The sequence below is a fragment of the Aedes aegypti genome, chromosome 2 (assembly GCF_002204515.2).
Source record: "Aedes aegypti strain LVP_AGWG chromosome 2, AaegL5.0 Primary Assembly, whole genome shotgun sequence".
Classification (NCBI taxonomy): domain Eukaryota; kingdom Metazoa; phylum Arthropoda; class Insecta; order Diptera; family Culicidae; genus Aedes; species Aedes aegypti.
In genome coordinates, this window is record NC_035108.1 from 302,414,034 (window position 1) to 302,427,678 (window position 13,645).

At 34.8% G+C, this 13,645-nt stretch overlaps 1 protein-coding gene across 1 annotated transcript in view; it reads left to right on the top strand.

Annotated features, from left to right (window-relative positions):
- LOC110676696 overlaps positions 1 to 13,645 on the top strand; it is a 199,652-nt gene that overhangs the window by 23,020 nt on the left and 162,987 nt on the right. Inside the window, exon 2 of the mRNA XM_021845554.1 lies at positions 4,570 to 5,083. Within this exon, the coding sequence (XP_021701246.1) occupies positions 5,070 to 5,083 (14 nt within the window). The 5' untranslated portion in view covers positions 4,570 to 5,069. The remainder of the gene's footprint in view (positions 1 to 4,569; positions 5,084 to 13,645) is intronic.

A 13,645-nucleotide genomic window follows, 5' to 3' on the forward strand; every position in this document is an offset into this window, starting at 1 on the left:
TCTAAAGAGGCTCGCCGGGTTGGATTAATACAAAAAGTGCTGAAAAAATCTAGTTTTGCAACGAGTTGCATACTAGTAGTTTACACAACAAGTTGCGGAATGATATTTTTTACAGCATGAGTCGTACATTTATCCAACGAGGCTTACCGAGTTGAATAATTACGACGAGTGCTGTAAAAATCGAGTTCCGCAACGAGTTGCGTACAACATTTTTTTGCAATTTCGTAGAAGACCACTTTGGGGTATCAGGAAGCATATCGGAATGCATTCACCTTTATTTTACAATTTCTGAAAAAATGTTGTGTAATGGTTTATGACGCAACTCAAAACAGTTGCGTAGTGAGAAAGCGTTGCGTAATGAATCATTACAGCACAGGTTTCACTATTCACATACTTCATAGTTCAGTACAGGAAAGTAGGCCGTTTCATGACAGAGAAATCTCTCGTCTTCTTTCGCTTATTCACTAAATATGGTTGCAACTACAAACAAAAGGGAAGGTGAATCTCTGAATTTACAACTTCCTTCCAAAAAAATGGGATTTGAAACTGTCACTAAACGTGGCATGAATGGAAGTAAGGACGATTCTCCAGAATGCGAACTTTCTTCCAAGGGTGAAATAGATAATGTTGATAATTGCATCAAAATGAAAAATCAGTTCGATGCTCTAGAAAAATTTTCCGAACACTACATCGAAGCAGTCTCTAGCCCAGGCTCTTTGATTCAAGTGAGGAAGCAAAGAGTGTCGCCTATCGTGGTCAGTTGTTCTGAATTTGGGGGATTAAGGCAGGAAATCTTGAACTCCATCAAGGGAATCAAGGTCTCCTTCCAAATCGCAAAGAACCTTTCGTCCTTTCGACCTATTGTCTTTCGACCTTTTGTCCTTTCGACGTTTTGTCTTTCGACATTTTGTCCATAAACCCTCAATTCAATACCCTGATACCCTGATAGTGTTTTTCCTCTTCTAGAAATCCATCTACGATTGATTTGGTCTTAACCGACTCTAGTCATCTTTGTAGCCAATTAGTTACTCATGCTGATTTTGATTCTGATTATGTGCCTGTTACATTTCAAATATCCCATGAAGCTATTCTCAATCAAGCTCCACTTTCAATTATTTTCGAGCCGACTGGAATATATATGAAACGTATGTTGACTCTAATCTTGATGTTAACATTTCTTTTCAAACTAAACTTGATATTGACAATGCTCTCGAAACTTTAACAAATTCCATTATTGAAACCAGGAGTATTGCAATTCCAAAATGTGAAGTCAAATTTGAATCCGTGATTATCGACGATGATCTTAAACTCTTGATCCGTCTTTAACACGTGACGAGAAGGCAATTTCAACGCACTCGCGATCCTGCTATGAAAATTATATGGCAGGATTTGCAGAAAGAAATCAAGAAACGTTTTGCTTAGTTAAGAAACAAAAATTTTGAAAATAAGATTTCTCAATTGGACCCTGGCTCTAGGCCCTTTTGGAAATTATCTAAAATATTTAAAAAAAACCTCAGAAACCAATACCGACATTGAAAGAGGAAAACAAATTATTACTAACTAATTGCAAAAAGCTCAAAAACTTGTTATGCAGTTTGAATGCGCGCACAATTTTAATTTAGGACCATCATTCAATAAATCAAAAATATGAAAGCTCCTGGCGATGATGGAATTTTCTACATCCTTATCAAGAAACTTCCAGAAAGTAGCTTATCGTTTTTAGTTGATATATTTAACAAATGTTTTCAGTTAGCAGATTTTCCTGACAAATGGAAAAATGCTATGGTTGTTCCAATTATAAAACCAGACAAAAATCCTGCAGAAGCTTCTAGCTATCGTTCAATCTGTTTGCTTTCATCCATCAGTGAACTTTTTGAAAAGGTTGTTTTGAACAGAATGATGGTCCACATCAACGAAAATTCAATTTTTGTCAATGAACAGTTCGGATTCCGCAACATGGACATTCGACCACTCACACAGAAAAAATCCGTTCTCGTATCCGTGAACAGCAGGCGTAAACACGTCAACAAGCAAAAATACACAGTGAACTAGATCATGTATATGAGAACATGCATGGTAGTTCACGGTGTATTTTTGACAGTTCACGTTTTCCACAACGCTTTTTTGAGCGTGCATCAACTTTTACGAGTTACAAATTTAACCCGTTCCAACAAATCTGAAGGCTATTCTACTGGTCTTGCTCTTCTAGACATAGAAAAAGCATTCAACAGTGTTTGGCATGAAGGCTTGATCGTAAAATTGAAAAACTTAAGTTTTTCGACATACATTATCTGTTAAATCGTACACTTCAGTTTAATTATCAGAACTCCAGGTTTGAAAGACTTCCTGTAAGAGCTGGTGTTCCTCAAGGCAGCATTTTGGGACCAATATTATACAATATTTTCACAACAGACTTACCTGAGTTACCTCAGGGATGTCAATGCTTCGAAAACACAACTAATCATATTACCACATAAACAAAAAGCTTTTTATTTGAAACCTTCAAGTAGACATGTTTTCACGATATGAGGAGTTCCAATAAATTGGTCCGATGAAGTTAAGTATCTAAGGCTCATGCTAGATAAAAATTTAACTTTCAAAAATCTTATTGAAGGCATTCAAGACAAATGTAACAAATATGTAAATGTCTTTATCCCCTTATTAATAGAAAATCAAAACTTTGTCTGAAGAACAAGCTTTTGATTTTCAAACAAATTCTCAGGGCAGCTATGTTGTATGCTGTACCAATATGGACTAGCTGCTGTAATACCAGGAAGAAAACTCTGCAGAGGATTCAAAATAAATTTTGAAAATGATTCTGGAGCTCACTTCCTGGTATAGTATAGAACGCTGCATATGACGAGCCTAACCTCACTTATTTGACAGCTGCTGGTCCTGTTGTTTACGTTTAGGACTTAGTCGTTTTTTCCATCATTTTTTCATCTTCGCATTTCTATCACCAGCATGCTGATGATGACGATTTTTCACGGTAGGAAGATAGAATAATACGATCCGTAGGTATCTGCAGTGGATTTGACCTCTCCTCGCAGCAAACTTTCACGAAATTAAGAATGATTCGAAGTCCAAACTGTAAACAACAGGACCAGTACCTGTCAAAATTGATGCGTGACGTCACAATGCAGTGGAGTATTGATGAGTTACCGTAATCCGGGGTATCATTGATCAGCGGGGTAACATTGATCGGAATGACTCATCTCAGTTGCTATCATCATTTATTGATGAAACATTTCCAAAGCATGAATGTTGCTTCTCTTTCTTATATTAATGAGCTATTGAAAATTGAGATTTTTGCAAAAAATTGCGTTAACTTTATGCGTAAATTTGTCAAGTTTGCGAAACAATGATTTCAATGGTTAAGGATGACACTACCGAAGATTCATGTCTCACATAGGTTCTGCAAGCGATATGAGCAAGGAAAATGCGGTTCTCACTAAAAATGGCATCGCACAAAACGATTCCGCTGTCAAAACTTTTATAAGTATGTTCAATTAGGCAACATTAACGAATTACTGTTAAGAATGTAAAATTCCCTTAGGAAATTGCCTACCTTTAGGCGTATTTCGCAGTTTGAGGTGTTTTTAACTTTAAATTAACTCAAAAAGTAAATGATATGTAAGCGTTTGGACATCATATTCGGCTTCAGGGGCCATGATTTAAGTAAGTAACGACATTTTCAATATTACCGAACGTTGTTTACATGGATGATCAATGTTACCCCATATCAGCTAAATGAAAAAATCACATAAAACATTTCTGTAAACATGCTTAAATCTTTCAAAAAACAAAATACAGTATGTAGTCACGAGCTATGGGTGGCAGTACTTGTTTTAAAAATATAAAACTCAGAACATTTGCATTTTTGAATTAAATATTTAAGAAATATCCTAAAAACTGATCAATGTTACCCCGGATTACGGTACTTAGAATATCCAATGTTGAAACATCGAAGCAAATGCCAAATAAAGTCACGAACAATTTCAGAAAAAAAAACATTGCAATCTTCTATTGTCACGATAAATGCTTTATATACTTAGGTAAGGTTAGGTTAAGTTAATTCAAAAAGCTATTGTTTTGTCCTTTCTGTGCAGGTGAATTTCACTTACTGTAAAAATTCTGAACTTCTATGGCGAATGAAAAGTAATATGTTGTTAACAAAATTAACACATTTGAAGTAACTTATAGAGTTTAAATTGTTGCTAGGGATGCGAATTTAGATGCATTATCTTCGAACTTCCTCACTCATTGGCTTTGAAACGGTCCCCATACAAAATTATTAATCTCGTGCGAACTAATTAGGGTAGGTGTACCAGTTATGGCCATAGTGGTTCCCTATTTCGCCATACGTGATATTTTGAATGCCTTTACATTTTGAAAAATCTTTTGTGTTTTAGCAGTAAATTAAAGAATAAATCTTGATGTTAAAACATTCAAAAAGATTAAAAATATAAAGGTTCTCCAAATTTTGCATATGGCCAAATAGGGAACCACTATGGCCATAACTGGTACACTTTCCCTACTTATATTTTTTCTCAACCCATTTTCCAACAGATCGCAGGTGACCCACCAAAAAACCTGGGACTGGACGCAGATGGATGGTCATCCGCTGTATGCGGGGTAGTAATTGCCTCCCCCCACTATAGGCGTGAATATGAAAATGTGATAATTGTTGCGGTGTAGCATAAAAAATCCCAAATGTGTCTAGGGACTCCGGTTTAAAACAATAAAAAAATATTAAATCCGTAATCGTCCGGAACCGGTCAGCTTGCATAACAAGTTTTTCGGAGGAAAATCAGTGAACAAGTGAGGGTGGAACTGAAGAGCGCAGTAGCAAATCTGTTGGCGGTGAGATATTTGTTTATCGAGTGGGTGATATTTCACGCGAAAGCTGTTCGAATTTGTGAGTTTGGGATTTCCTGTGGATTGCTCCGGTGGCAGAAGGTGAAAAGTGTGGTGACAGGGATAACAAATTGCAGCGGCCTCTGCCCGCCGCCATCGGTGAAGCATCATTGACCCGTGTGGATAGCCGGGAATTTTAATTAAACGCCAAAATGAAGACATCAAGGTAATGGAATTTATTTCACCTGCATTGGATGGGACGGGGCAACACAAATGACTAACCACTGAATATTGTATGTATTGAATTTTCAATAAATAGGACGTAAATATTTGCCTCATTTGAATTGCTAAAACATTATTTAATATTTTATGACCCGACGGTTATTTATTGAACATCAATTACATTACACCAATTAATGATAAAACCTCATTTTCTATTCAACGCCATTGCACTCTATCTGAAACTGCGTCTCATTATCTTGAATTGATGTCAATTAGACTGGCCCAGCTCAGTGTGGGAGAAAAATAAAGTTGTATAATTCCACGGTGTACCCCCAGGATTATTCCTTAGTGTAAGAAGACTTCTTAAAAATTTGGTCGTTCCATGAGTGGGCGCTTTTGAATTGAAGTTTATAAGGGATTTCCAGCTGAAACCTGAGCAAAACAGCACATTCTGATTCGCGTTCAATTTAACCCAGAATGTCAAAAACACTACTTGATACAATAGCGAACAATATTGCAGAAGGTTTTATCATGATTAAAACTGAAAAAATGGTGTTTAACTATCTGAAGCAGATTTGTTAAGCATTTGCAATACTGCTTTGTATTTTTCCAACACCGAGGGCTCCTACCCTCAGGCGCATCATAGCCACCTATGACGATTGGCACACACTTAACTTATTTTACGGATTCCTGTGAAATCTCAACAGCTGAGCAGTTCGGTGAAATAATTTAACGGAGTAAGCTAGATAAAAATTTACCTTTCAAAAATCACATTGAGGGCATTCAAGTCAAATGTAATAAATATGTAAAATGTCTCTACTTTGTCTTAAGAACAAGCTTATGATATTCAAACAAATTTTCAAGCCAGCCATGTTTTATGCTGTACCAATATGGACTAGCTGTTGTAATACCAGGAAGAAAGCTCTGCAGAGAATTCAAAATAAAATTTTGAAAATGATTCTGAAGCTCACTTCCTGGTATAGTATTGATGAGTTACATAGAATATCCAATGTTGAAACATTGGAACAAATGGCATAAATCGTTACAATCTTTTGTTACCACGATTAATGCGTTATATATTTAGGTTAAGTTAGGTCAAGTAAATTGAAAAAAGTGTTTTTTTTTTCTTTTATAAGCAGGTGAAATCAACTCACCTGTAAAAAATATTAACTGCTACGGAAAATGAAATGTAATATGTTGTTAACGAAATGTTAATAAAATATTTAATTTGTTTTACCAAATTAGGATGATAGTGTTGTCTAATAACACAGAACACCTAGATATAAGAAATGAATGTAATGTTTGGAATAATATTAATGAAGAAATAAAAAAAAAATAACAGGGTAAGGTAAATTTTTACAGTATTCGGTAAAAATTCACGGAAATCCGTAAAATTCCGACGAAATTACAGTGTTTCATTTCACCGAACTGTTCAACTGTTGAGATTACGGCGAAATTTAACGATTTCTGGTAAAATTTGCTTAGTGTGCATGCATATGTAGTTCTGGGTCCTATAACACTTCCCCGAATACCATTACCCCGAAAACCATCTCCCCGAAAACCAGTACCCCGAAAACCATTACCCCGAATGCAACGTTACCCCGAATGACACATCACCCCGAAAACCAGTTCCCCGAATGCGACACTTCCCCGAAAGTCAGTTATGCACATCAAGAAATTCTTCAAAGACGCTCGCGAATTTGAGCCTAAAATTCCATCTCTCTCGTTCTATGTACGACAAGCGAGGTTTTCCTGGCAGTGTTAAAATAATTGTCGGCGTAATAACTACTAACATTTCCATCTGTAATTTTTTATTCTTTCAATCATCGGCTGTTCTTTCGAGGTTGTATAATGCCAGAGTGTACGTTTTAACCAATGATTTTCCCTTCTTTGAGTTATAGAACAGCACAGAATTTTGAGCGATAGCCGCCAAAAAAAATCGACTGGCACAATTGTCTTGAGCGAAATTCAAAGTTGACAGTGACTTCAGACGGGCGACCTTGAAAATAAGCTCCTGCATTACTTGTCAGTATTACATCTTGTAGGTATTACAACTTCCAACAAGATAATTGTCCTTCTTTTAATTATCGACTATTCTTTAAAAAGTTGCGCTTGTATAGTGACTAGCGGCATCATAATTTTTAACGTTTTCATCAATGATTTTTTCTTCTTTTATCATCGGCTGTTCTTTAGCGATGCATTTATAAATAGTTGTCAGTATAATAGTCTAGTGCCAGAATAAGTTGATCATCAATTGATATAACGCTTTTGAAAGAGGGCGGTAGAGCTCTCTGACATTAACATGTGAAACCAAATTCAGTACCAGCATTATCAGCAGTTCGAAAAATGTAACAATGAATCTGTGAACACAGCCATCCTCACAAAATTAAATTAATAAATCTTTGATAACAAGAACACGAATTCAAATAAAAATCAAGTAGTAAATTGTATTTCATTAGCGGCTTCCAGGCTAGTACCGTTATCTAATATCATTGAGTAAAGTATATTTCGAAGTAGGGAACACTTCGTCATATAGAGGAGGAGTTTTCTACTTCCGAATCTTTAGATTCTTTTTGTCATATACATTAGCGACAATTTGATAGACAATGACCTCCAACGAACAAGAGAAGACGTGCTTAATCTCAACTAATTATTAAAAAAATGTATGGTGTTGATTTGTCGAATCTTCATTTTGAATTTTTCGGGGCAAGAAAATTCGGGGTTATGGTCCATTCGGGGAAATGGTATTCGGGGTAACGGACTATTCGGGGTAATGGATTTCGGGGTATTGGTTTTCGGGGTACTTGACCTTTCGGGATATTGACTTTCGGGGTGATGGTATTCGGGGTAATGGTATTCGGGGAAGTGTTATAGGATCGTAGTTCTGATACATGCCGAACTATTAACACCTGAAATGTTAATGAAAATGAGCTTAACTCGAGATACAACCTTCTGCAATAGTGTTAACCCCTCTACCGGCAGCTTAAATTTTTACCCCAAAATAAATATTTAAATCGTTATAACTTTTTTGTTTTTCAATATTTTTGCACCATTTTTTCACAAGTTCTCAAACAACTCTTCTAGTTTAGGAATCCGTATCGATATTGGTTATTGGTGATGTGGTTTTAAAGATATTCCGATGTTCATTGGGGGACCGACCTTTTCCATATAAAATGTCTTTGGCGGCCATTTTGTTTTTGATCAATTTATCAAAAAAATAAAATGTGGGCTAAATAGCGCCAGGTAATAAGAAGCTTCTCTGAAAATATCATACAAATCGGTTCAGTATTCTTGGAGATATCTAAAAATTACGATATGATGTTTTTAAAGGTTTTTAAGATCTTTATTTGGCCAGTGTGGTTCCAGAAACCTAAATGCTCATTACTTAAAGACGGCTGCACCAAATTGCTTCATTTTTTCACAATATACTCTCATTAATGAATTATTCCGAAGAGTGAATATCCGAATACGATTAAAATTCTAAAGCCTGAGAAATTAACGGGGGGTTCTAGTAACGGGTCGGTCCCCTAAGGAATTTTGGAATATCTTTAACACCACATGACCAATGATCAATAACGACACAGATCCTAAAACTAAAAGAGTTTTTTGAGAACTTGTGAAAAAATGGTGCAAAAATATTAAAAAACAAAAAAGTTATAACGATTTGAATTTGAATTTTGCGGTAAAAAATGAAGCTGCCGGTAGAGGGGTTAATTAGGGTATCAACTAGTGTATTTGTCATACTGGGTGCAACTGAATTAGATCAACTAGTATACGGAATGAAACAGTGACATAAGGTCAATTTTCAATTTATTTGAGACTAATATCCCATACAAAGCTCGAATTGAATGCGCCATCATGTGCAGAAGCCAATTAAGTTAAAATTTTGAGAGAGCTTTTTTACCTGAATCCCTAGGTATTATGCCATAAGTCTTAACAACCTCAATAAACTATTGATAAAACTCCTTAAAAACCCAAAAAGGCCCACCTACATGAGGTTCTTAAGAATATACCTTAAAACCATTTCTAAACTTCTAAAGATTTGTATCGTACGAATACATTTACCCTTGCACTATGGTACAGAAAGCTGTTTACGCGGAAAGATGCATTTTGAGCTTTAGAATGAAAAAATAGACGAAAACGGGATTCTACAAAGATGTTTGTATTGGTTATTAGCCATTTGTTTGGTGCTATATAGACTACATTGACGAGAAGTTAATAGTAGAAAAACTAGAGTTCTAAAACTTATTTTTCTTGGACCACCCTACGATGATTGGGGAAAAATGCTTTAGATTGGTCAAATTTTGAGCTACAACAAAACTTTTTATAGCACAGTTGATCAAAATTTGACTACAACTTTGTCTAAGAGTATATACCATTCATTTTGTAAATAAGAAAGTTGATTATAATATCTATGTAATATTGTGAACCATCCTAGTCTTAGATTACATCGAATAAAAGCTTAGATTTTTATAAACAATTTTGTGAAAGATCGTTTTTGTCTAAAATTTCATTTTCATGCTCAAAATGCAAATAATAAAAAATACATGCGACGAAAATCTTCAAAAAAGTTTTATTACCATATCTTTCGACTTTCATATTTCTCCTCAAAGTAGTCAAAGGACGAAAGAACTGAAGAAAACGCAAATTTTCGTGAAAAAAGATTGTTGATATTTATTTTAGTTCAAAAGTTATTGAAGTTTTTCTGCTAAAAATCCTTCGTTTTTGCATTTTATTAGAGTTACAAAAATAACACATCTTTAATTTTTTGGTACAATATACAATTTTATTTTGTCTTTTGAATGCCGTCAAAGGATATTTTTTATGTTTGTCCCAATCAGAGATATTCACAATCAAAATAGACATGTGTTCGTTCGAAAAACAACGATAACTCCCAAACGAAAAAAGATAGTGAGTTTCTTCATTCACTAAATTACGCCTTTTTCAAAGCTCTGTTTCATAGATTTGACTTTGATGAGATATTTGAATTGAAAACGCTAGAGCTAGAAACCCAGTTTGGTTTGTACCGCCCAGGGATGGGAAATGTACTGTAGCAAACATTTACCACCTCGACATTCACATTTTTCTACACGACCATCAAAATCCAAAGCAAACCATGACCGTTCAAAACAAAAAAAATTATGGCTCTTCAAAACTGTAATCTTCTTCTTCGCAACGTTGTTTCAAACCCGAATGCGAAATGACTCGAGCACAGTGGTGACACGATTTTTCCGGTTTTCGGGGTTTTGCAGTTTTGCTCGATAAAGGCAGCATAAAATTGAACTTGTTTATATGTATCGCAACGGAATGATTGTGCTCTTGCTGTTAGCGCTAATAGCTTTCAATTAATTGAAAACACAAGCGAAATATTAGCGATTGAATGATTTAACATTTGTTTCAATCATTCACCTCGAGATGGCTGCCCGAAAACGGTCATAGTGGAGAGACAAAAACAGTCAAGCAGAGTGTGAACCGTTGGCAGCGCAACGCCTGATGGTATACACTGTAAACCCGGCATTACCCTTTAAGGAGTAAAAAATACCCTTTTTTCAATGATATATAAGCTGTCAAAATAACGGGTACTTGAAAAGTTTCAAAAGAGGGTATTTTTTGCCCTCTTGTCAGTTTTGGACATTTACTCATTAAAGAGTGAAAAAATACTTTCGAAAGTATTCGAATGGAGTCGCAACTTCGAATCAGTTAGATCTTAAAAGTTCCTCAAAACTATTTTAATTGCTATTTAACGGTAAGTATTTTCAATCCCTATCAATTAAAATCGAACGACCTTTGAATAATATTTATATATGATTTTTTTTTCAGATTCAACCAATGCAGAACGGGTGAAAGAAGATGCGAGCTGGAACAAACGAAGACCTCGAAAAAATCATCCGATCTTCCAAGCTGTCCTGATTATTTCAATGAGATGCCGGTTCAGCATTGCATGTTGGGGTTCATTTATAAATTGTTTTATTTTTTTGTAAAATAAATGTTGTATTTCAATTTAGTTCCATCAGTCTTCTCTTATTTTTCAACAAAAGAAAGTATTTTATAAAGCTGTTCAGAGAGAGAGAAAGTGGGCAAAAATTACCCATTTTATTGTTTTCTTCAAACCAAATAATGGGTAAAATTTACACCTTAATTTGACGTACAGGCGGTTTACTCATTCAAGAGTACAAGCACTGTACTCTTTTTATGAGTTAAACTAGTTTCTCTCAAAGAGGGTACTTTTTTACCCTTTAAAGGGTACTTTAGTCTTACAGTGTAAGCCATTTTATGAGACGTTTCGAATCATATGGTTTCCGTTTGTTTACCAGCTTTGAAAGTTTCTGGCGGGCCGATTTATTTACGTTTCTTCTAGCGCTACATTTGGAAGGAGCATATTCAATAATGGCGCTGGTGGCAATGCAACAAAGTTTTTAATGTTCGCATGTAAAATTTAAATCAGTAGGCAGGGAAGATATTTTTCATCTACGTTACCTGTAATACATGTAAACGGGGCAGAAACATGCGCTGAAAGAGACGGGGAAGTAATCGGCAACAAAAATGTGACCAGCGCCATTCAGATATCATGCTAGTTTTTTCAACAACAACAATGAGCGGCCCGCCAGAAAACGTCATTCGAACGTCTCGTAAAATGGCTTATTGATGCTGCTGCTGCTTTGTGTTTTGGTTGACTGGCAGAATCGATAAACTGTGGCAAATTGTGATCACAGTTCTCAAGCCTGGTACCGCCCTATGTCACCGTAGGTAAAAATGTCTGAATCGGTTAGTTTAAGAGATACAATAAAACTTTGGCAAAGTAGCTTGAAATTGAATGATCTACAACTTTGCTGAAGCATATAAACTAACTAATACTTTGTACAACTTTGTAGAAGACCATTTTCGTCTATTTTCTTCTAAGCTTTCTGGACCGCTGTACTTTGTAGTGTACTATGAAACAATTATAAGAGCTATTGTGTAGTCTTATTGAGCTCATCTAGCGATATTAAATCTTTTGCGAAATCCTAAAGCACGGAATAAACCAGTGTTAAGAGCTTATGATCGAATTAACATCTGTCACATCTTAATTGCCTGTCTAATATATATATACAGTTAACTCTCCCTTACTCGATATTCCGTATCTCGATATCGAGTTAGAGAACCATAGTGAAGTTGGTTTTCATGGCCTTTTGTGTTCTGTAACTCGATACCTCCCTAACTCGATGGTCCCTTCAATATCGAGTAAGGGAGAGATGACTGTGTATATGTATATATATATATATATATATAGCGGTTCCACGCCGTTTCGCAAACCCGATTATTTTTGTATATATTGAATAGCCTGAAAATTTGCATACAGATTCTTTATGACCAAAAATGCCATTATGCACTATCAGACCGCCATTTTGAACCTCGCCTTATTTTTGAGAAAAGCGTATCGGAAAATGCATGGCAAATCTTTAAAAAACTGTAACTCGAAAACGTTTGTCCGATCGATTTGAAATCTTCTTCAAAGTTGTAGGTATTGCTTAGGACTATATGGAGAAAAATATGCACGGTAAAAAAAGTTACAGATTATTTTTTATTTCAAAAACAAAATTTTAAAATCGATTTTCTCCAGAAACGCAGTTTCGATTTTTTTTTATTTTTGGATTTGTTTTAGGGGACAACTTATGTGATTTATTGCACAATGTTTCAAAATGGAAGAATTATGGACAAAAAAGTTATGATTTTTTTTTAAATTACAGATTTTGAAAAAAAAAATCGAAATAGAGGAAAACAATATTTTTTTATGTGATTATTTGAAAGTACAGAAAAATTGCAATCGAAAAGTACTTAAGCTTAAGTAATTTTTTTCTAGGTCGCATCAATTTCGAGATATACTCATATTTATATAAAATTTTCAAATAAAAAAAGAAAAATAGGCCCTTTTCAAACATATTTCGTGTTTCTCCATTCCAGAAATATTTTATTTTGATTGAGTGAATCGTAGCTCAATTGTTTATTGTTTGATGAAAACCTATATACTAAAGTATTTAAAAAAGTATGCACGGTAAAAAAATATAAACGAAATTTTCAAATGAAAATTTGAAGTTCATTGTTCTTAAAAACCGCAAAATTGATGTTTTTTAATTTTTGGATATGTTTTGCAGCATATTGTTTGTAATTTCTTGCACAATGCCTCAAAACGGAAAATTTTCGCAAATTATTCTTTAGTCAGCAAAATAAGATAAAAAATAGTGTGAAGTAGTTTTTGTCACAAAGCATTCTGAAAAACCTAGTGTATGTAGTCAAAATCATGTGAATTCTGTTCGATAATGAGATTTTTCAACACTCTTAGTAGAAACGCCAAAAAATCACATTTTTCATTTAAACGTTAGAGTATGAAATTTTCCAAAATTTCAACAAGTTTTCACTGTGGATACTATTAATAAGATGTATTTCATCGTATGAGCAATGAGATTCAATGAAAATTAGATTTTTTTTATTGTGTCTCAGTCGAAAGCGAAATGAACGGTGAATGGATTCTTTTCAATATATATGGTTCCTATTACCGTGCATTAGTTTAAAAGGCATGTAAAAAAAG